General features: G+C 31.3%; 3 protein-coding genes across 3 annotated transcripts in view; 2 read left to right on the forward strand and 1 right to left on the reverse strand.

Annotated features, from left to right (window-relative positions):
• Positions 1-26540, forward strand: part of LOC115885743 (glycogen-binding subunit 76A-like) — a 426966-nt gene that overhangs the window by 209968 nt on the left and 190458 nt on the right. The gene's annotated exons all lie outside the window — the stretch shown is intronic.
• LOC115885745 (NADH dehydrogenase [ubiquinone] iron-sulfur protein 4, mitochondrial-like) lies at positions 6868-7802 on the forward strand. The gene is made up of 4 exons (XM_030904754.1): positions 6868-7039; positions 7099-7234; positions 7318-7493; positions 7553-7802. The coding sequence occupies exons 1-4, from the start codon at positions 6984-6986 to the stop codon at positions 7731-7733; spliced, it is 549 nt and encodes a 182-aa protein (XP_030760614.1). The 5' UTR covers positions 6868-6983; the 3' UTR covers positions 7734-7802.
• LOC115885741 (baculoviral IAP repeat-containing protein 6) overlaps positions 7866-26540 on the reverse strand; it is a 105522-nt gene continuing 86847 nt past the window's right edge. Inside the window, exons 33-37 of the mRNA XM_030904748.1 lie at positions 26099-26316; positions 17928-18101; positions 12357-12498; positions 8474-8739; positions 7866-8410 (exon numbers count right to left, since the gene is read on the reverse strand). Coding sequence (XP_030760608.1) covers positions 8192-8410; positions 8474-8739; positions 12357-12498; positions 17928-18101; positions 26099-26316 — 1019 coding nt within the window. The 3' untranslated portion in view covers positions 7866-8191. The remainder of the gene's footprint in view (positions 8411-8473; positions 8740-12356; positions 12499-17927; positions 18102-26098; positions 26317-26540) is intronic.

Genomic DNA, 26540 nt, shown 5'->3' on the forward strand with positions numbered 1-26540 from the left:
TCCTTTTAGACCACGGGATAACTCTCTATCAAACGGTATCAAAAAATATTTAGACGTATCTTTCTCCACTTGAAGAGTCGAATTTTCAGAAATCATTAACCTATACCTACGTTTTCTAATTAATTTATCAACTAGTGAAGGAGAATATCCATTACACTCAGCTACATTCCTAAAATTCTAAGATTACATTAATCCTATGGACTTTACAAAAAACTTACTTCTAAGCTAACTAATGTAGAGTATGAATGTTGGTGTCTCTTTCAGAGAAATATGTTTGTGGTTATCAATTCAAAATTTGTTAAGAAAATGTCCATTTTGAATAGTAAGTTTAAAAAATTAAAAAGCTCTAAAAACAAACATGTTTTCCAAAGAGACATAAACATAGTAGAGAATCTTTCTTCGCAGACTTTTGATAAACAAGAGCTCAGTTTATTAAACAAAGGTTTAAAGTTTGCATATTTCCACAAGGGTAAAAGGTAAACTAATTTTAATTTTAATCTTTGTTAAACCATATTATGGCATACCATATTATTCCCCACAAGAGAAGAATGGGGTGAACTATTTGTTTAACAGCTTACAATAATAACATTTTTCTTTCTTCTCCAGAAAATCAATCATGGAGCGTAATGATTTTTTTGTTGTCCGCTATTTTGTAATCGGGAGGCAAATGCTTGAGGACAGACAGCTTTCTTTACATACATTCTAAATAGTCTTATTTTTCTACAAAATTCTTTCCTATCAATACAGATCATGGGCTTTAAGTAGTAATATTAAATGTTTAGTTTTACAGTATAAAAATAGATACTACAGCTGTAATAGATTATATTTAGTTTAGATATGTTATCATCATTTCAGTAGTATACATGAAAAATAAAAACACTAGATCACCACAATACACCAAAACACTTTTACTTTTTACCGCGAGTTTATAATCATCTGCTGATGATGCTAACATGGTTAGCGAAACGCGCGTCCAAGTAAAAGTGTAAAAGTGTTTTGGTGTATTGTGGTGATCTAGTGTTTTTATTTTGCTGTGTAACACCAAAGGTTCCAACCCTCAACTGTAATACATGAAAGCTTTTAAAATAGCTTATATTTTTCTATACTACATTTTACTACAGCTGTACTAGATTATATTTTATTTAGTTTAGGTATATTAGCATCATTTCAGTAGTATACATGAAAACTTTTAAAATAGATTATTGACTTTTGAAAATATCACTTAAACAATTTGATTTAATTAATTTAGACATGTTTAGTTTCATTTAACGATGCCATTCTGTCGAAACTGTGATACTTAATAATATTTGATATTAGTTCTCAAGTTAGCGTTTATAAATGTATAAAATGACTATATCAAATCTGGAAATTACAAAATCTTCGTTTAACATTTCAATTCTTCAATTTATGTAGGTACATTTTGTATTACGATTATTCCTTAAAATTGAAGGAAGAATTGAAATATGCAATATTATACAGAGGGTTTCATTTAAAAAAAAATGCTATTTGCTATTTTGAGATGTTTGTGAACTTTATGATTATTGAAATTTAAGTATACAGGGTCTTATACCTAAATTTAATAAGTCTTATACTTAAATTTACTAGTAGCTAATAGGCATTTAAAAATCCATTACAACAGTATCACAGTTTCGGCACACAGTTATCACAGTATATGGATCATTCAGTATACGTATCTATGAAAATATTTGTAAATATGTGCGATTATTATTGCTCGAAGGTTTTATACAAAAATGGGGACTAAAAATATAAAATACTTTTTCTAGTGTACAAGAGAAAAAGTCTTCCTTAAGTTATTTACTGTTATTTTTAACAGAAAACAGGATTTATGATTTTTTACAAAATTAAAAATATTAATTTTAGGATCCCCTTGAAAAACCAGTGTGCCGTCACTGTTGTAAGGTTACATTTACCATACTCTAGTGGTACACTAAATTGTGAAGAATTAGATGAATGAAATGAACCATGATTTCATTTTACCAATGATCATAGTTTCGAGTGGTTTTAAAATTTACGCTACATTGAATTGCAATCTTTGATTTTATGGAATTTTTTACAATACATGAAGTAGCTAAATAAAATATATTATAAGATCTGCGCTTCTTTATACAGGATGTCCCAGAAATAAGTGCAAGTATTTTAACTGATAGTATAGTTCAATCCCAGAAAGACGCCTATGAGGTTTTTTTCGCGAACAAAAAAATTAAAAATTCGAAATTTTTTGAAAATTTTTTTGGAAATTTTTTAGTTTTTAGTAAAAAAACATAATTTCTTGATAATATGGCAACATAGGTATTAGATTAAATTTACAAAAAAGAAAATCCAGAACAGTGGTTCTCAAAATTTTAGCAAAAATATTATTTTTTTAAATTTTCAAAGTAAATTAACTCTGTTATTTTGGACTTTTTTTTTGAAAAACGATAAAGAGAAAATATGTTTCTTTTATCGAGATCTACCACTCCTTAAAATACTTGCACTTATTTCTGTGACACCCTGTATATACGATTGCGATTTTTAATGGAATATATTTTTTTTAGTTGTTGAATATCAGTTATAAGTTATTTGATATACCGGGTGTTGCATCGTCGAGCGGGACATTGGAAATCACATGTAAATTTTAATGGGGTCAATTATTGGCTTCCCTAATTATTTTAGAGAATAATTCTATTTAGGTTTATTGAAGAGCACTAAAACCCACATTCAAAAGAATAACTTTAGATATTTTTGATTAGCCCGTTTACGAGTTATCGCCGATTTCTTTTTAAATCTTTCTCCTTTCTTATGGCCCTGTATTTACTTATGAGCACCAGTCAAGGTAAAAGATAACTGTCAAATGAAGTTGTCATTTCAGAAATTTATCTATTTAGTGCTTTATTATTATTATTATTAAAAACTCATACCTACATCGAAAATATTAGCCATGAATTACACTACCGAACTGCAGATGTGAAGCAAGGCAGGAACAAAGAGAAGATGCAAGAAATAATACCGACTTGGAAGTTTTATTGTGCGTGGAAGAGAACGATGGAAAGATCAGCACAAGGAAACTTGAGGATGAAATAGGAATAGATCACACTACAGCGTTTCGAATTTTGAAACGACATAAATACTATTCCTTCAAATATGAAAAGCACCAAGAGCTACGAGATGGGGACGAAATACGGCGGCAGGCGTTTTGTTTTGATATGATGGAAAGAGCAAACACGGATATGGATTTTTTAAAAAACATATGTTTCACTGACGAATGTACGTTTACCTTAAATAATGAACCCAGTGTTCAAAATTATCGATATAGGAACAAAGAAAACCAACACAGGTTTGTCGAAACAAGGACGCAATATCCACAGAAAGTAAATGTTTGGGCAGGGATATTCGGACACAATATTATCGGGCCATTATTTCTTACGCGAAATTTAAATGCAGAATATTATTTGGAACTACTCGAAAATCATATTTTACCTGCTTTACATGATGCCGCTAGGGAAAATCAGGAAGTTTGGTACCAAATGGATGGCTGCCCGGCACATAATACCCTGGCTGTTCGGGAATATTTAGACAATAGTTTTAACGGAAACGTTATTGGCCTAAATCATACAGTAAATTGGCCAGCAAGGTCTCCTGATATTTCGCCAAATATATATTTTCGCCAAATAAATATTTTTATAGGGATAAAAAATACCCAAATCTAGACGAGTTAAAAAATGCTATTTTTGCCGAATGCAATAGAATTTCAGTTTACCAACTAGCGAATGTAAGAAGAGAATTTTATGATCGCCTGGGTTATTGTCTAGCAGTCGATGGAGGAATATTTGAACATCTTCTTAAATCCTAAAGTTCTAACAATTTAGTAGTACCTAAATTAATAAGTTATTGAATATTGTAATAAAATACTATAATTAACCTTTGTAATTGATTACTTTATTTTACTTTAATTCATATTAATTTGTATTTATAAATACATCTTTAAGATTTCCGATGTAGGAATGAGTTTTCAAAAATAATAAAGCACTAAATAGGTAAATTTCTGAAATGACAACTTCATTTGACAGTTATCTCTTTTACCTTGACTGGTGCTCATAAGTAAATACAGGGCCATAAGAAAGAAATCGGCGATGAATATATAGAATATATAGAGAAATATTTAAAAAGAAATCGGCGATAACTCGTAAACGAGCTAATAAAAAATATCTAAAGTTATTCTTTTGAATGTGGGTTTTAGTGTGCTTCAATAAACCTAAATAGAATTATTCTCTAAAATAATTAGGGAAGCCAATAATTGACCCCATTAAAATTTACATGGGATTTCCTATGTCCCGTCCGACGATGCAACACCCGGTATACTTTGTTATATTATATTATTACCATAACATCTAATTTTTATCTAACCATGCAAAGTTTATGTTGAGATAATTGTTGAGTTATAACATTTTATATACATATTACTTAAGTATACATTTTATATAAGTTATAACATGATTTGATAAACCTCGAAAAGGACAGAAATAATTGGTATCGCATATTGTGTACAATGTGTTAAATTCAACAATTAATCACAATTTTTAAATAAAATATTGTAATTAATAATAACAGAGAATAAAAAATGTCTAGACCTTTGTGGCGTATTCATCTCTTCACAAAAGTCCTATGGGTATTTCGCCACTTGCACTGTAAGAAAATAAGTAATAATTGTTATCAGGTAGTATATTGATTTGGTTTGGTGATTGGTTTTGGTAATTGTTAATTTTGAAGTCTAACTTGATATAAAGTCATTTTAACAGAACGTCACCCGTTTTTGAAGTGAAATTAGGTAGATTTACCCCGAATGGGGTAACTGTGGCAACATTGCCGTTACCACTTTTCCTGACGCTAGCTCGTGTGTCACAGCCTTGAATTTTTACTCCCAACGCGTGTAAAGAAGTTTCACTTCAAAAACCGTTGACGTTCTGTAAGAATGACGTTATATCAAGTTAAACTGAGTTAAACTTCAGAATTAACAATTTCTACCTGATAACAATTACTTATATCTTTTCTTATAGTGCAAGTGGCGAAATGCCCATAGGACTTTTTTCAAGCTAGACTAGAAAAATTATTTTGCGTTGCAAGTTGAATGTATTAATGCTGCAATATCCTTTTTTTATTGTACATATTCATCACCATATCCAAACTTTCTTAGTTTTGAAATTTGGAATTCTGGCATGCGTATACATCAGTCTATGGCACCGATAGCAGTTGGAAACGGCATCTCTCTGACTAAAACCGTTTAACTTTCCGAAAATCCTCAGCACTGTTAGGCAATCTAATACAAATATTGGCCTTCTCCAACACTGCGTGCATTACAGAAGTAGATGATGTCTTGCAGATGCAGACAGTAGTTGGTGAACACCGAGTACTTCAGCTAGAATTTTGAAAACCCGTGTTCAACAGTTAATTGTCGCAAATAATTTCATTTTTGCTGCAGGTGATAGTGCGGCTCCTCGCGATTCACCACTATAATTAAAAATAATTTGCTAACCACTAAACATTTATTTTTGCCAGCAAATCATATTATGACTTTCTGAAATCACCATCTCTGCAACATTTGTATACCTACACTGTTTATTTGTATACCTACGCCCCCCCCTCCCCCCCAAGATGAATTGCTAGTTACGCTAATGCTAAAGACGCATTAAGGCTGGTTTACATTGGTATTAATAGTAGTTGAGTACGGTGGTAGAGTGCGTACTATCCCACTACTAGAATAATGTAAACAGTTTGTGCTAGTTACATTATAGTACTATAGATAGTCTAAGGGCGAGTAGAGTGGATAGCACGTGTGGAATAGTACACTCTACTAGCCTACCCCCACTATCACCATCTTACTCTACTCTACCGGTTTGCTAGTTTACTATACCACTGTAAACAGGCACTAGACTAGCTTTAGTAGAGGTGAGTGTTTGGATGTTTCTTGTGCTTGCCGATCTCTTTTTACTTCTTAATTAAAATTAACTAACTAAAAATTTTGCTTACGTATGAAAGAAAATGAAGTGGACGGAATCTGAAACTACGAAATTAGTGGCAGTATACAAGGATTACGAGTGTATATGGAATATCAGCCGCCATAATTATAGAAATAGATCAATGAGATCAGCGACCTACGAAGAAATTGTAAAATATATATCAAAGGAAAATTTTGGTTAGGTTAGATGAATTAAAACAAAAAAATAAAAATTTGAGGTGTACTAATAATCAAGAAGTTAACAAAACAAAAAAGTCAAAAAAATCAGGTTCTGATTTAAATGATGTCTATCATAGATGTCTATGTTCCAAATATTAAATGGTTTCATTTAATGGATTCTTTCATAAAAAGTCAATATGCCTAACCTGCTTGTTAATTGTAACTATGGAGATTGTGACACACTCTGGTGACACACTTTAAACTGAACTATCTTTTCAAATTACTGGAGACGTGTATACAGTTACTCTACCAAAGTGGGCAAAGTAGAGTGTTTTAGAAAAAAGTATGCTAGTGAACTCTACTACTATTAATACCAATATAAACCAGCCTTAAAAAGACAGACGATACAGAAAACCTTTGAAAACAAACTGATTTGTTTTCATTTGCGTTTTTTGCGAGATACGCCGAACGCTACACGCTTTTGGTGGGGCCACTCCTATATAATCCTGTTATTTTGTTTGAGCCTTGATATATAAACAAGGGTTTTAGTCTCAAAAAAACGCTTTCTGTGTGGCCGTGGGTAAGATTTTCTTTAAAAAAGTATCTTGCGTACTCTACTGAGCAATAAAACACATATTACCTATAGGCAACCAGTAATGCAGTATAATCTACCATATGATTTTTTGACATCCACATCCATGTCAAAGTCAAAATTATCTAATGGTCAAAAAGTCAAAATTTTAGAAATTGAGATAAACAAGATATTTTGCCTATTTAGAATATTAGGGATAATTTCATTTTCTATAAAAGAATGGCTTCAATTTTACTGAAGGCCAGGCATCTAAGACAATGTTGTGTACATTTAAAGTAAAACAATTTTTTAGGATTGTTAACCTCTTACTACTATATTGAAATTATTATTTTAGAGGGGCCCCTGGAATTTCTTCAACTGCAGTTTTACAGGGGGATGCGCCTTTGATAAGCACCGATTTGTCCCTTTTAAAACCTGAAGAAATAGAACACAGAAAAAAGCTTCAAGGTTACATAACTGTCGAGGGACCAGTAAGTTATTCCTTATTTCTATTAGTTTATTATTCTTAAATTAGGATCGTCGTACTTTAAATACTCAATTTATTAACTTTCAGACCAACACTTCATTAATTAGTGGTGTACCTGAAGAACAAGTTAAAACCCGTACAGTAAGAATATACGAACCACCTAAGAACTGTATGCAGAGTGGCACAAATAATATTGGTCACTGGGAGATTGATTTTGATACCAAAGAGAGATGGGAAAATCCACTAATGGGCTGGTCTTCAACGTAATTTAATAGAACAATATTTTATTTTTTATTAAATTTCTAAAATGTGGATTTTGTAGTGGTGATCCATTATCAAACTTAAAAATTCAGTTTAGCAATAAAGAAGAAGCGATTGAATATTGTGAACAAAATGGTTGGAAATACTTTGTGCAGGAGAGTAAGTTGGAGAAACGTTTCAAGCCAAAATCATATGGTGTCAATTTTTCATGGAATAAACGCACTAGAGTTTCAACTAAGTAAATTATTATATATTTAAGTTATATAATACTTCTATGTAAATAAAGTAATTAAAACAATAATTATATCATATATGTATGTATGCTATTTAATAGTCATCAAAATATAGATAATGTGGTACCATAAAAACAAACATTAAAACAAAAACTTTTATTTTAAAATCACATTTCGTTTAGAATAATTTAAAAAGAAAATAAGTTACAGTAAGTCCTAGATTCATTCTCAATCGCAAGTTAACCTTTTATGACACAGGAAGATTATCTGGTAACTAAGTTATTGAAAACAGTGTGTACAAAAACTTAAAATCTCAAAATAATTTCAACATCACGAAGGTAAGGCATAAATCGTTTTAATAAAATTATTTTTGCTTTACTTTCTGTTCATACAACATTTGTATAGTTTTCCTTTTCACCAGGAATCATAATAAATGCAAAAATAAAAATTTAATATTTAACACTTTATCACTTGCACATATCGTTAACCATTTTTTCCATTGCTTTATCTGTTTCAATGTCTTTAGTTTGGTCTTGATCTATTGTAACCTCCATACTATTTGTTGGTGTTGTAGGACTTCCCTCCTCATCATCGTCGTCATCTACAGGTTGCTCACTAACTGTCTCTCTATATCCCAAACCAGGTGGTTTTAATTTAGCCAACTGTTCTTGTAATTGCTTATAAATCTGAAAAATGCAAACGTTTTATATTTTATCCATACATACTCCATATTTAACAATAAAATATACCTTTTTAAAATTTTCAAGTGAAGAACTTCTATTTTTCTTTATTGTTCTAGTGTTTTTCTTTTCCCGCTTTGTCTCGAATTCTAAATCTTGCACCCATTTCTCTACTTGCGCTAAAATTTCATGCCTCTTCATGTAGAAGTGTGCATGTATCACATCTTTAAAACAAGGGCAAGGATTTAAAATTTGATCTAGCATCGCCCACCTTACTGTAGCTTGGCAGATATTTAAATTATAATCTTTAGAGTTAGTAGTTCCAGCAGGTGTCCCTAAAATAATAAAATCATTTTACATACTAATCTTAAATATACCGCGTCTCAAAAGTTGCTCACCCCTACGACTTCTTTATATTTTTAGATAAAAAAAAATGAGATTTGTTATGTTAGTATATGACATTAATTAGGATGGATTGATGTATTCAGTTGTTTTTGGTCACTTGTCCTGTTTTACCGGAAATTACTACAACTTTTGATTTTTAAATAGCACCGTCGGTATTTTCTTACTTTATTCAATAGGAAATTCCATTCTGAATAGAATGAGATATCATATGTCAACTTTTGACATTTTCGCATATGGTTTATTTGAAATTATAACATGCGTTTCATAACGAAAATTTGACTCGAAATACCAAGTGTATGGTATCAAATTATTCGTAAAAAAATGCTTTTTCCAAATATGCTAATGAACCACCCTCGTTCCATTTGAAAAATTTGAGATATTAAAAATACGATATGGGCATATTTAACTGACCAGGACAAGACACGAAAAACATTAGACGATCAATTCTATTTTTCCAAGGCTCCTTGATTAAAAATTAGTATTTTTAGCATATCCATGGCACTCTAGATTGAAATTTAAAATACGATTTTTTATTAAGCGAGAATGTCAAAAGTTGACATATTCAGACATATGATATGTCATTCTATTTAGAATGTCATTTCCTATCGAATAAAGTAAGAAAATACAGAGGGCGCCATTTAAAAATCAAAAGTTGCTGTCATTTCCGGGGAAACAGGAAGTGACCAAAAAAAAAATTGATTACGTCAATCAATCCTAATTTATCCAAAAAAATTGGTTTATATCTCTACTAGCGTGTACCAGCGACTTCGTTCGCGTCGAATTAATCATTTGTAATAGTGATCATAAAGCAAAGTAAGAATTTCCATTAACATAAAAAACTGAATAAAATTTTCTCACATTTATGTCAGCATGAGAAAAAACAATATGGCGATATTATTATATAACTTGGTAATATTTGAGGGGTAGTTTCATCTCGTTGGAATTTGACTTTCGAAAAATCCGTTTGTCAAAAATAAGCTTTTTACGTCAAGCAGTTTAAGCAGAATAGTGGTTAAGAAATTACCCAACTTTTTGGAACACCATGATTTTTTAAAAAATTTCAAAATATGTAAAAAAAACAAATAAATTATGCTTGTCCAAGCGTTTTCCCGAAAGACTAACCGTTTTTTAAATAATAAATATAGTAATATTTGAGGGGCGGTTTCACCCTCTTGGAATTTGAGATTCGAGAAAGCTATCCTTATCGAATCTCTACACCACACAGTCAATCCGTTTACCAAAAATCAGCTTTAAACGTCAAGCAGTTTAAGCAGAATCGTGATTACTCAATGGTCATATTTTATGAAACACTCTGTATAAATTTACAAAAAATGTTAAAATATGTAAAACAACAAAATAAAATATACGTGTTTAAGAGTTTTTCCGAAAAACTCACCGGTTTTTAAATAAAAAATATTTTAATATTTGAGAGATAGTTTCACCCCCTTAGAATTCGAGTTTCGAAAAATCACTTCTTATCGAACCTCTACACCCTAAAGTCAATCTGTTTTCCAAAAATCAGCTTTTTACGTCAAGCGCTTTAAGTAGGATCGTGATTAATCAATGACCAGATTTTTCGAAACACCCTGTATATATCTTTAAAAAATCTTAAAATATGTAAAAGAACAAAATAAAATATACGTGTTTAAGCGTTTTTTCGGAAACTTGACCGTTTTTAAAATAAAAAATATTGTAATATTTGAGGGGTGGTTTCACCCTCTTGGAACTGGAATTTCGAAAAATCCCTTCTTATCGAACCTCTATACCCTAGAATCAACCTGTATGCCAAAACTGAGCTTCTTAAGTTGAGTGGTTTGAGCAGGATCGTGATTAATACCGTATGATCGAGAAAAAACGGCGTCAGCGTTGGCTATGAAATGAAGATCGCTGTCATTTTATATGTAAATTTATATGGGAAATGTCATCGATCGTCATTTCCCAGCCAACTGGACGCCGTTTTTTTTCCGATCATACGGTATGTATGTAGTATGTCAGTCACTTAAGGATTTTATATATTAGTATAGATTTAGTGAAATGTCGTCTGTACATATTATTTTTGCCCTATCATATAAACTTTTTATAACACCTTTTTTTACACTTATACTGTGATTAGATGTGAAATTTAAGTATCTATCTATTTTTTAACAGAACGTCAACGGTTTCTTGTAGACGTATCTGTTTTAAAAAAGTAAAGTGTTCTCGAATAGTTGAATTTCAATATTTCAAATAGTTTTTTTCTTTATTCTTTGTATTTTTTTTTGCTTCCGACGACGGAAAGAGACAACTTTCCGAAACGTTAAGCATTTTTTTTCTTTGTTAGGTATATTTCTATTACTATAAACATAATTTCTGACAAGCAGCGTCCGTTTAGGTTTAACGCAGAAGTGTTTACAAAAAATAATTATTTTATTTTGTAGATTTTCTTGCAGTGCAGTGGCGAAATACTCATAAAGGATTTTTTTGGAAAGATGAATCCGCCACATAGGTATAGACATTTTTTACAATCCTAATTTATGTCATATACTAACATACCAAATCTCGTTTTTTTATCTAAAAAAATAAAAAAGTTATAGGGGTGAGCCACTTTTGAGACGCATCCGGTATATTAATAGTATATTGTTTTTTTTTCCAAACGTACAGCTGCGTTGCGGCTGTACGTTTGACATATACGAGGCGCAAAAAGTTATTTTTACTCCGAATAGAACATCCTATTTTATTTCAAACGCCACAAATAATTTTAAAACAACTTCAAATGTTCCAAATATGTAATATAAAAAGATTTAAAAGTAATACCTTGTATGTAATTATACCGATTTGGTCAAGTGTGGTCTGGATTTTAACGTGTAAAACAGTGATGTAGGTAGTGATGCAGCTTAATGGAAAATCAAATGTATTACAAAGAAAAAAAGTTGGGTTGATACATTTCTTCTATGCGGTATTGCTGGATTTTGCATCAAAATGTTGCATATAAAAGGTTATTTTATTTTAGTTAGGTTTAATTTATTATTTATAAAACCTTATTTTTCACAATTAGTTACTCATTTTACTACCGATGTAATAGAATATATTTAGCTTAGATAATGTATTATCTTCATTTCAGTGGTATACATGAAAGTTTTTGAAATAGTTTATTTTTTTTTTCTACGCAAATTTTCCTACAAACGTAAAAACCGGCAACACCGCTTTTGATTTTGTCTCTCTGTCTGTCAACCGGTCATTTATATTATTCTCTGTCTTGCACGTTAAAATCGAGACCACACTTCTAAAATGACTAAATCGGTATATCGAGAAACTATGGTTACGCTCTTTGAATTTGACACTTTATGTCAGTTTAATAATATATTTTAGTACTTTTGTGCTTAGGCCTTAAAATAACTTTTTTCTATCGTCAATCACGTCGCATAAATTAATACTTTTGTGACGTTTGAAATTTTTTTTTAATTGTTTCATATTTTTTTACTTTTATAGATTATCAAACAAGAGAAAATTTTCTTCCTACTATGGTTAAAGTTATTTGTATTCTACGACTGTATCGTATTTATTTTACCTCTGGCTCTTTCATAACCTGGTTCATTGAAATAAGGTTCCGGTACTAAAATTAAACTTTGAATGGATACTAGAACTTGAAGAAAACTGGAGGTTTGAGCATTCCATTTTTCTTCTGGTCTACCATGCCACGTGTTTAATACCTATAAGAAATAATTAGTAAATAGTATCAAAGTTATCAGTAATCATTAACATAATAATATAATTTGTTATTATTACTGAACTCTGTAAGTACAGGGTTTCCCATTTTCATGTTTTTTTACGAGGTATCTCATTTATGAGTAGTGGTACAATGATGCGGTTTTCACATCACTGTACTACTTTTTCATAAAACTAAAGATACTACACACAAATTTGTCCTAATCCTCTTACTTCCTGAAATACAGGGCAATTTGAAAATGTTGCCATTCTTTGTATCTCAGTTATCTTGTAACTTCTCGAAAAGATGAAAACTGAGACTGAATTGATATTTAAGTAGCTGGGATAAGTTTAAATTAAATAAATATGGCCCAAAATATGGATTCCACCTCTTCCATTATTAAAGAACCTATAAAGATGCTTAGGTTTACAGCAGATGACGACTCAGCCCTTCTAAGAGAATTTATTGCTTGTTGCCCTAAACCCACTGTTAGACGTTGAACAATGAAGCACTGGAAATAAGCACTTTAGCCCTTTAGTTTTAAAATACCTAGTAAACAAAATAATTTCAAAGTTTTAAATTCAAAGTTAGGTTAAGTTTAAATAGCGGACGCGACGAGAACAGAATTCTTTCCGATCCGATAACTATAAATGAAGAGAGTTAATACCACCTCAAGTAAAGGAAATAACACCCTTATATTAACGTCCATGCACGCTATTCGGTTTAGCGATATCTCTCTATTACGCTGTTTATTGTTATTTTACGCGAGTTTATTTTTGCGCACAGGAAATTTTACTCATTTGCACAGCGTCATAAAAAAGAATTTTCGTACCACGAATTACGGATAAGATTACCTAATCTGTGTGATTATAGTATACCTAATCTGTGGCTAAAGCAAATACACGGATTCTTTACTCGTATGATTGCTCGTATGTTTCTTTAGTACAGTACGTTGATCCAGGGTCGCACTAGGCCAAAGGGGCCCGAGTATCAATGTAAGGAGGGGCCCGTGTGGATTTTTTTGCCTATTTTTTCGCCTTACGTTTTGGTCAATTTTTCCCTATTATATACAGGGTGAGTCTTAAATAAGTGCAAATATTTTTAGGAGTAGTATATTTCGACCCAAGAAACACGATGAGTTTTTTTGCGCGAATTTTTTTTTGAAAATTTGGAATTTTTTAAAAAAAAATTTGGATTTTTTTTTAATTTTTAGTTTAAAAACATACTTTGTTTGTAATATGGCAACATAGGTAGTAGATTAAATTTACAAGAAAGAAAATCCAATGATTCTTAAATAGCAAAAAATTGGAAATTTTAAAAGTGAAATAAATCGGTTGTTTTGGATTTATTTGAAAAAAAAAACGGTAAAGAGAAAATATTATGTTTCTTTTATCGAGATTTACTAGCCCTGAAAATATTTGCACTTATTTAAGACTCACCCTGTATAGAAATCAGGGAACTACCCTAATGCAAGGTAAACCAATACAATGCAAATGCAATGCAAAAGCAAAAGTTATTAAGAATAAATAATGAACTATAAAGGGGGCTCGCGAAGGCTGGGGCCCCCCTAATATATATAATATGGCCAGTCCGACCCTGCGTCGATCCGTTCTGTAAATATGGGGTATCCGTAAAGGGTAAGGGGAAAAACAAAATTCTCTATATACGAGCAATTCATCGGCGTGCTATAAATAGTTTAAATAACCATTACTTACTTGTACAAGAATTTCCATAATACATAATCAGTTTTATTTTAGTTCAGTTCTTTAAAAATGCATTAAAAATTTATTTGTTTTTGGACTTGTATGTTTTGCTTCTAGACCGACGATATTCTAAATATATGGTTATGAATATCATATTTTTTAAATTTAATTGCATATTTCTAAATCTGTTTGGGTAATATTCAATTCCATTTTCAAAATTTCAAACAATAAAGGTTGCTATCTCCAAAAGTATATTTTTATTTCTCATTTCTGCAAGACGAATACCTGCTATCTACTACCTATCTGCTATTGTGTCTGAAAAAAATGATGTAACACGAAATATTGAGTTTTATTGTTCCCCAGCAAATAAAATTCTTATCTCTTCATCATATTAACGCATGAAAATACTTCCTACATGTCCATATTTTTTTGTACCGTTTTTTTGTTCTCCTGTAAAACTAGGAATAATGGAGTTAGTAGTTTATCACATTTCACCGACGATATACTCTATACTTACTTTCATGTTACCAAACCAAACCAAAAAAAAAAAAAAATAATAAAATAATATACGGGGTGTACTATTTAAAAAAATATATAAGTTTGATTCATATTTTGAAAATAACAGGTTCCAGCGTAAAACCAGTTACGCCTCTGGGTTCTACGTAAAAATATTTATGGGACTCAGTTTTCATCTTTTGCGATAATTCTGTTTCTTTATAAGATAACCGAGATACGAAGGGAGTCGAAAAATACAAAATTTTTAAATTCGACCTGTAGTTCAGAAACTAAGAGGGCTGGGACAAATCTGTGTCTACCATCTTGAAGAAAAACCGAGAAACCCTGCAAAATAAACGAAAACCCTGCAAAACACGAAAATGGGACACCCTGTACATCTGTCCAGTGAAAAAAAGAAATTTAAAATTTGACAGAAGAAAACAATTTAGCCTGCAATTAAAATGACAAACTGTCACTGACACATTCTCTCACAGGACAAACTATACTTTTAACTTATTTTATAAATATTAAAGAAAACTACCGTATGATCGAAAAAAAGGCGTCAGAGATGGCTAGGAAATGAAGATCGCTGTTATTTTATACGTAAAATTATATGGGGAATGCATAGATTTAGTAAGAACAGATATCACATTGTGCATTTTAACCCGATCAAACAATCGGAGGTTGACTACGTACTGTAAAAACCAACTGAGATAGAGAAGGCGACATTGCCACATTTCAAATTTGCGCCTATCTGCTTAGTTTGATTTGCAGAAAAGGTGACTTTAAAACCTTCACCGGATATCAATAAATCTCAATTTCTTAATTAAATTAATAATTTATTTTTAAAGAAGATGCGTAACAATATGTTATTAACCAGAGGATATATGCGTTACTATTAAAGGACATGTTTACTGTTTAATGTGCTGAAACGTCTAGAACTATTGGCAACGTCGCTGCTAGTCTTCCAAAATGAAATGAGCTGTCTGTCCCACCCATGTCCCACCACCCCTCGCGACGGCCCTCAGGGTGCAGCCACACTATCCTAAAAACGGCGTATCGGCGTAACGGGCGTAATGACCTTGAATGGATTTCCAGTAATTCTATTGGCTAAAACATTCATCTGTCAGAAATTTTATCTGTCAAATTCATCTGTCAAAAATTTTAGCCAATAGAATTACTGGAAATCGATTCAAGGTCGTTACGCCGTTACGCCGATACGCCGTTTTTAGGATAGTGTGGCTGCACCCTTAGTCCGTTATAGCGTACTACGTTTAGCTTACGGTTTGCTTACGGTGTGTTCGAAGTCGGAATCAAGTCCGAAGTGAACTTTTCAGTGTTTTTCAGTAGTTTTTGTTTTTGTTTAAAGTACTTTTGAATCTGCGGATTTTCAATATGGTACGACAGTGTCAAGTGTGTGGAAAAATTAGCTCAAATTAACCGAATTTGTCTTTTCACAGGTAGGTATTGTTTTGACATTTTATATTTCCGTCGTAATTGTACACAGGCGTCCCACAAGGTAGCCTCTCACAATTAACATCATTTCTAAATTATATTTGTTGAATTTTGATCTATTAAAACAAGAACGTAGTAGCCGGTAATTGAATTATAATTCGTCTCAATTACTACCTAACTGTTGTAGATCATAACAAATTTGACTATAAACGTTGCATTTGAAACTTTATTATAAGCCAGAAAGTGACATTTATTTTTAAATTGCATCATATTTTGGTCATTATATACGATATTCTAAAGGAATTTTGCTCAACAAATAAACAAAGATGTTTACCCGACCTTTTTTACATTTTATTGCTTTATTATATCTTATATCTGCCCTCTCTGTCTCTTCTGTCCTTGTTTGATACATTGGAATGTTTGATATAGTCTGTAAAACGAATAACTTTGAATTTGACAGTTCCCGCGGGCTTTTCTAGTGTTAATTTTATTAGGTTAGCAACTTGCGGCCATGCTGACGCAATGCCGTCTCTAATAGAACAGCCTGGGATATAAATAATAATTGGTGTGAATATTTTATGTCATTTTTTGGATTATATTCGACACTATTTTTTTCATATGACACAACACTGATGAAGGCTATAATGTTAGCTGAAACGTTTTTTTTTAAACCAAAAAAAATAATGAAAAACCAAATGAAAACTTAATCGGCGTTTTTCCCGAACCTAAATCCCAAGAAAATCAAACATTTTAGAATAATTTTACATATAAAATGACAGCGATTTTTATTTCATAGCCATCGGTGACGCCTTTTTTTCTATGATATTGTATTATTTGCAAATATAATTTTTCGAACATTAATATTTGCAAAATATACATATAAATTTTGTGAATGCAAATAATAATACATCAGTATTAGTAGATATTGAATGTTTTTTGTTAAATTAGACCGATTTTCAAACCCCAAAATTTAAAATATTTTTTACATTTTACCCATTATCTTATGTACCTATTCATTATTTGTATATTGTAAAATATTGCTGCATTTGTATGGTTCATAGTTTATTTGCCAAAGTATTTATTACTATAAATAGGTTTGTATTTATTAACTGTATATTATGTATATTTCATGTAAACTATATCATTTTTAAAATACAAACCAAAAATACGAGGAATAATTATGTTTTCCATGTATACTACAACATATTTATTAATCCGTAGTATCTAACTAGCGTGACGTCATAAATCTCGCTCCGAGACTGTTCTATTAGAGACGGCATTGGTCTGATATTTAGAAATGTCAAAAGCTGATGACATTTTACTTTTGACAATTATGACATTTTGTGTTAATTTTTGCAAGAAGAGGAAGAAATGTCACTTGTTTTATTATTTTCCTTTTCTATTTCACGAAAGTAAAAAGAGTTACCTATCTGATTCGTTCAGGCACTCAATTTAAAGAATATCATTTTTGATAGAGGGATTTTATATTTGCCATGTTGGTAAAAAATAACGGTCAAAATTCAAAGTTATTCATTTTATAGATTATACACTACCAATGAGTATTTATGAATGAGATGTTCGGTCTATCTTTATAACGTCTTTGGGGGAATGTCATCGATCGTTATTTCCAAGCCAACTGGACGTCGTCTTTTTCTGATCATACGGTATCTTAGCATAATATTCAAATACGTAATGATGAATTAACTGAGTCAGTCTCCCGTTTTTGTGAGAAAGATTTCGATATACACATCTAAATACTGTTTCAATAAAGGGTACTTACTGATAAGCATACTTTTCCATCATTATATAAATTTGGATTAAATCTAACCGTGTGATGACCAGTCGTCTCTAAGTTGATTAACATAGGTGACAATGGATAGTCGGCGGGGAAAAATACATCTAATTCGAAGCAACCGTTCGCGTATGGAGTGTCAGCCGGTCCTGTTATAAGCACCTGGAAGAAAAAATAACACATTTTGAGGACACTTCATACATGACAATGAATAAATTATGCTGTGTACAGGACGGATCAAATTCGACACTTTTAAAGGGAAACGCCCTTTTCTATAGGAGATAGACGAAAACTAATATCGGTGTCTGGAGCTCAATTTTTATTAAAAACATGATGGTGAAAACCGCACATCGATATCTGTTACCCTTTATGAATTACGGGGTGTTTTTCAAAAATGTGCATTTTTAACAAATCGCTGTAACTTTTTTGTTAGGGAAAATTTTGTATTTTGTAAAAACATTTCCAAAGCATGTTTTTAAATAGAATTTAACGGTTTAAGTATATTTTTTTAAAATTAATAATTTATGAGTTATCAAGAGAAAAATATTTTTTATTTGGGACACCCTGTATATTTTTAATTAAGCGAAAATAACTTAAATTTTTTGGAAATTATCTTTCCAAAAATATAGTCCTCTTCGAAATACAGAATTTTTATAAGTTCGCCACTTTTAACTATTAGGTTTTGGACCCATTATTGATTATTTGCCCCTAATGGAACTCGAAAACATATTTTTCCAGCAAGACGATGCAAAAATAGTCAAACTGTTCAGTTTCCAAAAAAAAAGTAACCCTATACATGCATCCTACCATAACTGTTATTTGTCCTTAAGATTCGGGTATATATCACAAACCTTTAATAAAAAAGCTACAAATCACTTAATCTTGATGTAGACCTTGCAATTTGTATTTTCTCTCTGGACAGTTTGTATAGCACACAATTAGTATTTTCTTTTTGGACAGTCTGTATAACACCTTCACAGTGCCTTCACACTTCAAAGTTATTACGGTCGAATCGTTGATTTGGGGGAAGTTCTATCTGAGTTTGTCTCTTCATAACACAATAAAATTGTTCTTCTTTCGTCTAATTTCGTTTTTCTTAAAGTACAGCTGTAGTTGTTATCTTACTTCTTTTTTCTCCAATTCGGTACAACAGTTTATCAATTAGTTTTTCAAATATCATTGATATTCCGGCTGATTTGCGGTTCTATCGGCTAACAATTTGCTAAATCTTGATATTCAGGCTGACTTACTGTTCTATTCTATTGGCCAATTCGCTAAATTCTGATATATCCCGGACAGGCCCCCAAAATGTAGGATTTTAATCAGTTGTCTAGGGGTTGTATTTTAAAAAAAAACGAGTTCATAAAAAAATCAGTTTAATGGTTAACACAATGGAAAAGTAGGTATGTGTGTTTAAATTTTAACCAAATCTTAACAATGAATTTTGAATAAAGAATTATTATTACTGGCTGATCATTTAATAATTGAAAATATATTGACAATACAGTATTAAACATTAAATTTCTAAAAACTAACAGTTTATAAAAATAACGAGAAAAATAATTTTACCTATACACCTAAACAAAACAACTTAAAATAACAGGAACTGGTAGTTCGACTAAGTCACCTTTTACGCTTTTTTTTTCGATGGCATGATACAAATAAAATTACTGAAGGTGTAAATACCCTACAATAAAAAAAACGACGTCAGGAGTGATGTGGAGGTGAAGATTGCTGTTACTTTATATGTAAACTTATATAGGGAATATTATCGATCGTTATTTATAAGCCAACTAGGCGCATTCTTTTCTCGATCAGACGGTATTATAATTACAATCAAAAGTTATTTATGCTGATTTAGATTTTTTCAGAAAGTAGTATTTTTTCTTAATTTCATTATATTTAGAAAATTCGACATGACGTGGAAATCAACTTGATTGATTTTCTTTATTTCTTTAACTTCTTCGATCTCTATTTACAAGTCTTTTTCGAACGTTTTAGATTAACCTACCGCTTTGTAACTTTTTGGCAACAAATATCTCCCATTTTTAAAAGATTCGATTAACTACGATTGACTACAAACTTCAACAAATAAAAAGTAAACAATAAACTGAGAAAATTAAAGTTATTTTACATTAGTTGACCACAGATAAGAAAATAGATTAAGGCTGACTTGTCTCAGCCTAAATATTTACCGCTGAGAATTTTGCACAGCGGCTGACTGTTGCTGTTCGTCAGAATAGACCGTTTAGGGAAATCGCTTACTCGCCACTCAGCCGCTGACCGTCCCTGAACGCGCCCATGGTTTGGACTCGCCCCCTCACTCTCTCTTTCTCGTCTTCTATCTTCACTCGTTGGTTTTAATTCGTCTTGGTGTAAGGTGTACGTGAAAGTAGTAAGGAGCAAGTCTCAACTAATTAAGGCTGGGAACACAACAATATCGATATAAAACTATCGAGCACACTACATATATATATATATATATATATATATATATATATATATATATATATATATATATATATATATATATATATATATATATATATATATATATATATATGTCCCCACGTAGCGTGGGGACGCGGAAAAAAAAGACGCGAGACGATTAGCTTGATTTTCATGCATCCGTTAAGCTTGATTTTAATGCATCCGTTGTCCCAAGAACAGTTAACCTAATAGGACTGCTCATTCAGCCAAAAGTGTCCGCCAGGTGCATGCGAGAACTACTCGCTTTGTGACGTCATTGTAGCCCTTGTCATGGTTATTAGTCCTTATCCGGCAACCAATAATACACACACGTGCATTATTGGTTACCGAATGCAAAACGTTCATTATTTAGTTTATTTATTTAAACACCTTATATGTATGCAGTATAGAAAATTAACTGTATAAATCGTATTAAATACTCGGATAATACATTTTTAAGAACAGCAGTTCCCAGCATCACCTTTTGCAAGAATTCTTTTTAGAGTACTTCCATATTTTGCTTTAAAATAATTAATAAACAAAATCGTGAGCACTTAGTATGCACTTTGTCACAATCCACAACACAAAATGAACGTATTTATACACTCTATAGCTCTAAAAACTTTAAAGACACCTTTTTCACATTTAAAATTGACAAAATAATTAACTCAAAATTTATCAGCTGTTATTTTTATAAGTTTGCCATAGGCAACTAATAATACACACTATCATGACAAGGCCACGAAGGCTTTGACAAGGGCTACAATGACGTCACAACTGTCGGCTGAAGCGCGGTAAGAGGCGAACGTACGTCTTATGAGGATGAGCAATCCTATTAGTTTACCGTTCTTGCCGTTGTCCGACGATACATTGATACGTTATTAATTTCATTGGGTGTATTTAAAGGCTTCGATTGGTTAACCGTTTCTAACCAATCGAAGTCTTTAAATTCAACCAATAAAATTAATATCGTACCTTCGTATCGTCGGACAACGGATGCATGAAAATCAAGCTTTATACGTTGATACGGTGGTCCGGCGGTGCTCTGATTAGTCATAGCGTTTTCGCGCCACTTTTCATCCGTAATATTTTACTTCAGCCCGCCAACGGACCCGTTCATACGATAACGGACGTTTTGACACTTTTTTGACAAATTTAATCTAACCATAATAAAAATATAAGTAAAATAGCAAAATCGTTATGGAAACGAAAATATAAAATGACACCAACGTATATCCGATAAACGGAGGCATGAAAATGCAATAAATTTAAAAACTGCGTTATTTTATAACCAATCAAAGTCTTTAAATTCTACCAATAAAATTAATATCGTATCAACGTATCGTCGGACAACGGATGCATGAAAATCAAGTTTAAGACGAATTTTTTGTAGTAATAAGACGATTAAGACGAATAATTTGTAATAAGACGATTACACCTTACACCAAGACGAATTAAAACCAACGAGTGAAGATAGAAGACGAGAAAGAGAGAGTGAGGGGGCGAGTCCAAACCATGGGCGCGTTCAGGGACGGTCAGCGGCTGAGTGGCGAGTAAGCGATTTCCCTAAACGGTCTATTCTGACGAACAGCAACAGTCAGCCGCTGTGCAAAATTCTCAGCGGTAAATATTTAGGCTGAGACAAGTCAGCCTTAACCTATTTTCTTATCTGTGGTCAACTAATGTAAAATAACTTTAATTTTCTCAGTTTATTGTTTACTTTTTATGGTTTGTTGAAGTTTGTAGTCAATCGTAGTTAATCAAATCTTTAAAAAATGGGAGATATTTGTTGCCAAAAAAGTTACAAAGCGGTAGGTTAATCTAAAACGTTCGAAAAAGACTTGTAAATAGAGATCGAAGAAGTTAAAGAAATAAAGAAAATCAATCAAGTTGATTTCCACGTCATGTCGAATTTTCTAAATACAATGAAATTAAGAAAAAATACTACTTTCTGAAAAAATCTAAATCAGCATAAATAACTTTTGATTGTAATTATAATACCGTCTGATCGAGAAAAAAATGCGCCTAGTTGGCTTATAAATAACGATCGATAATATTCCCTATATAAGTTTACATATAAAGTAACAGCAATCTTCACCTCCACATCACTCCTGACGTCGTTTTTTTTATTGTAGGGTATTTACACCTTCAGTAATTTTATTTGTACCATGCCATCGAAAAAAAAAGCGTAAAAGGTGACTTAGTCGAACTACCAGTTCCTGTTATTTTAAGTTGTTTTTGTTTAGGTGTATAGGTATAAATTATTTTCTATATATATATATATATATATATATATATATATATATATATATATATATATATATATATATATATATATATATATATATATATATATATATATATATATATATATATATATATATATATATATATAATAAAATTATATAAGAGTTTCTTGCCTTGAACTGCTAATATAAGAAATTAATTCCACGCTGTGTTCGACATAATGTGGATCAACCTGCTCTCACTACCGGTTTCGGGGCCCTACCCCATCATCAGGTGAGCTTGGGTATTTCCACAATATGTCGAGCACAGCGCAGAGTATATAAACACGACTTGTCGTAAAGTAGCGGTAAGATATTAAGTCCCGCATCGCGAGATAGCGGCCTGCGTGCAATGGTAGTACTTTCGTACCACCGAGGCACAACTATCGATAGTAAATAAAGGCTTTTTTCGGCTAGCCCAAATTATATAATGGAAAATAAATTTCTTGCAGTTTTTAGGTATATAATAAAATTATATAAGAGTTTCTTGCCTTGAACTGCTAATATAAGAAATTAATTCCACGCTGTGTTCGACATAATGTGGATCAACCTGCTCTCACTACCGGTTTCGGGGCCCTACCCCATCATCAGGTGAGCTTGGGTATTTCTCACCTGATGATGGGGTAGGGCCCCGAAACCGGTAGTGAGAGCAGGTTGATCCACATTATGACGAACACAGCGTGGAATTAATTTCTTATATTAGCAGTTCAAGGCCAAGAAACTCTTATATAATTTTATATATATATATATATATATATATATATATATATATATATATATATATATATATATATATATATATATATATATATATATATATATATATATATATATATATATATATATATATATATATATATATATATATATATATATATATATATATATATTTTCATACATATATATATATATATATATATATTTTTTTTTTTTTTTTCTATCTTTACAAATAATAGGGTCCTTGCACGTGTCGGGTATAATTTAAATATGTATTTATGATTTCTAATACATTTTTACCTAAAACATATAATATATGTAAATCAGTTTGTACAAATTCCATCTGGAAAGTACTTAAATTAATGATTGAAATTCATGCGGGACTTAATATCTTACCGCTACTTTACGACAAGTCGTGTTTATATACTCTGCGCTGTGCTCGACATATTGTGGAGATACCCAAGCTCACCTGATAATGTGGTAGGGCCCCGAAACCGGTAGTGAGAGCAGGTTGATCCACATTATGTCGAACATAGCGTGGAATTAATTTCTATATTAGCAGTTCAAGGCAAGAAACTCTTATATAATTATATATATATATATATATATATATATATATATATATATATATATATATATATATATATATATATATATATATATATTTTTTTTTCTATCTTTACAAATAAGTCGTCCTTGCACGTGTCGGGTATAATTTAAATATGTATTTATGATTTCTAATACATTTTTACCTAAAACATATAATATATGTAAATCAGTTTGTACAAATTCCATCTGGAAAGTACTTAAATTAATGATTGAAATTCATTGAAATTCGCTTGGCGCGAAAACGAGGCGTGACGTCAAAGATCTTAAAATTTTCGGCTCACAGCGAACGCATTCCATTTAAATTTTAATAAGCTTTTCCCAATGACCATTTGACATCTAAATAATTTCTAATTTATTAAATGTTTTGCAAATTTATTTAGATATCACTGGGTGTTTCAGTTTGTTAGAATTATGACAGAACCGGATTATAATAAAGCACAGACAATCTACGGAAAGTAGATTCGACGATGATCGCCTATTATTTTTGTTTACTTCTGCCAAAATTGGAGGAGCAAAAGTAAATAGGTAGGTACACGATTTATGTTCACAACTTGTCAACAAGCCTATGTGAATAAAAATAGTCTACTATATGTGTTTTGATTGATTTTATAAAATTATACTTCGTCACTGAACGAGCATTTTTAATCATAAAATTGGACTGGTGTTCGGCGCCGGCGGTTTCTACTCTTTCATCCATTTCATGTTCATTGTTTTTTTAAACTAACAAAATAGATTCGTGTAAAATTCTTTTAAACTCTAACAGATATTACGTACGAAAACGCCAAATCAAAAAGGTTTACATAAAAACCCCTTTTATTTTCTATTAAATAATCATTTCCTGAATGTTTTTGCCCTTATTCATTTATGCCATGAATATTTTTAACGTTAACAGTAAGTATATGTATATATTTAAAGAAAACTATAGGTTAAGTAAATAATTAGCATTTAATTAACTCAATTCATACCTTTAAATACAATACTACTTGTTAATATTTTATCTAGAAATTTCGCATTCACTATTCTATCTGATTCTATCTACCTATACGTATTTCTCTTCCATAACCTGTAATAAAATACCCGACACGTGCAAGGACCCTATTATACTTTTTTAAAGTATAATAGGGTAAAGTATAATTATTTGAAAAAAGTAGACATTTACTTTTTTTAAATAATTTGGATAACTGTTCAACAATTTTTATCTAAACTGTCATTGCCTATTTTTTTTTAATTTTAATTATAATTTTTATTATGAGTAGTTGGATTTAGATTTGATATTGCTTATTTCAATCACTCTACACTATATACATGTTTAATTTCAAGTTATTTTTATTGTACCTTCATTGGCAACGAACAGACAGTCCAATTGGTAATTTAGAACACCACCACAAAACTGGGTACTTAAAAATTGTGTTGAGTAGAATACTGCTGTTTGTTATATTCTAGGAAGATACGAGAATTGACCCTCCCCATCACGCACTGAGACTGGTGGAGTCTTACAAGCTCTCCAACGTTAGTCGGGCAATCACGCTACCCACCAGCGGATGAGTGCAGCGAAGGGTGAGGCCTTTCTCCCAACCAACCGATGCAGAAGCACAATGAGTGTTCCAGTTACAAATATATCTAACCTCATATAGTCGAGCAAAATATCAAGTATGTAAATTTTTGGAAAGGTAATTTTAAATGTTTTTCAATGAATTAAAAATATACAAGGTGTCCTATATAAAAAATCAAATTTTCTGTTGATAGTTCTTAAATTATGAATTTAAAAAAAATATATATATACTTACACCATTAAATTCTATGTAAAAAGCTGCTTTGAAAATGTTTTCACAAAAATACCAAATTCTCCATAGCAAAAAAGTTATAACGATTTGTTAAAAATGCTCATTTTTGAAAAACATCCCGTAACTCCGAAACGGTAACAGATATCGATGTGCGATTTTCATCATCACGTTTTTGATAAAAATTGAGCTCCAGACACCGATATTAGTTTTTGGTTATCTCCTATAGAAAAGGGTGTTTCCCTTTAAAAGCGACCAATTTGGCCCACCCTGTACAATTAAAATCAATAACGCCTACCTTCATGACGTCTAAACGTGACGTATCGTATCTAACAAACACTGAGCTGCTATAGCTCAAAGGTAAACTGGTCGAAAGCGTCACAGTTTCTTGAGCTATCCTCTTTACTCGGGTCGGATGCGATTGTTCCGTCGTACTTTTAGCCATCGATTCGAAATGGTGGGATATTACAAACTTAATACTGCCGTCTTCTTGCTCTTCAATCATTTCGTAAGATGCTGTAACAAATTATAATAGTACTATTATTAAGAGTTAAATGTTATAACATCTAACATATCAAACTATTCTAATAGAAAATGTTGAATATATGAATATCTCATCTATGGTCTATACTCTTTCGTGTCTTAACAGAAGATCAAACAACTGAGATGTAAAAATCTGATATGTCATCGACAGATGGCTTTCAATATGACTTTTTTTAATTAAAACTATATCTATGGAA

This window comes from Sitophilus oryzae, unplaced genomic scaffold (assembly GCF_002938485.1).
Source record: "Sitophilus oryzae breed Bouriz unplaced genomic scaffold, Soryzae_2.0 scaffold_41_pilon_pilon, whole genome shotgun sequence".
In the NCBI taxonomy this organism is placed as follows: domain Eukaryota; kingdom Metazoa; phylum Arthropoda; class Insecta; order Coleoptera; family Curculionidae; genus Sitophilus; species Sitophilus oryzae.

What these genes read in the sequence shown, in the direction of transcription:
- LOC115885745 (XM_030904754.1), top strand. Translation starts at nt 6,984, where the DNA reads ATGGCTTCAATTTTACTGAAGGCCAGGCATCTAAGACAATGTTGTGTA. An exon ending in CAATGTTGTGTACATTTAAA is followed by an intron (nt 7,040 to 7,098) that starts GTAAAACAATTT and finishes TTATTATTTTAG; the next exon opens with AGGGGCCCCTGGAATTTCTT. An exon ending in CTAATGGGCTGGTCTTCAAC is followed by an intron (nt 7,494 to 7,552) that starts GTAATTTAATAG and finishes TGGATTTTGTAG; the next exon opens with TGGTGATCCATTATCAAACT.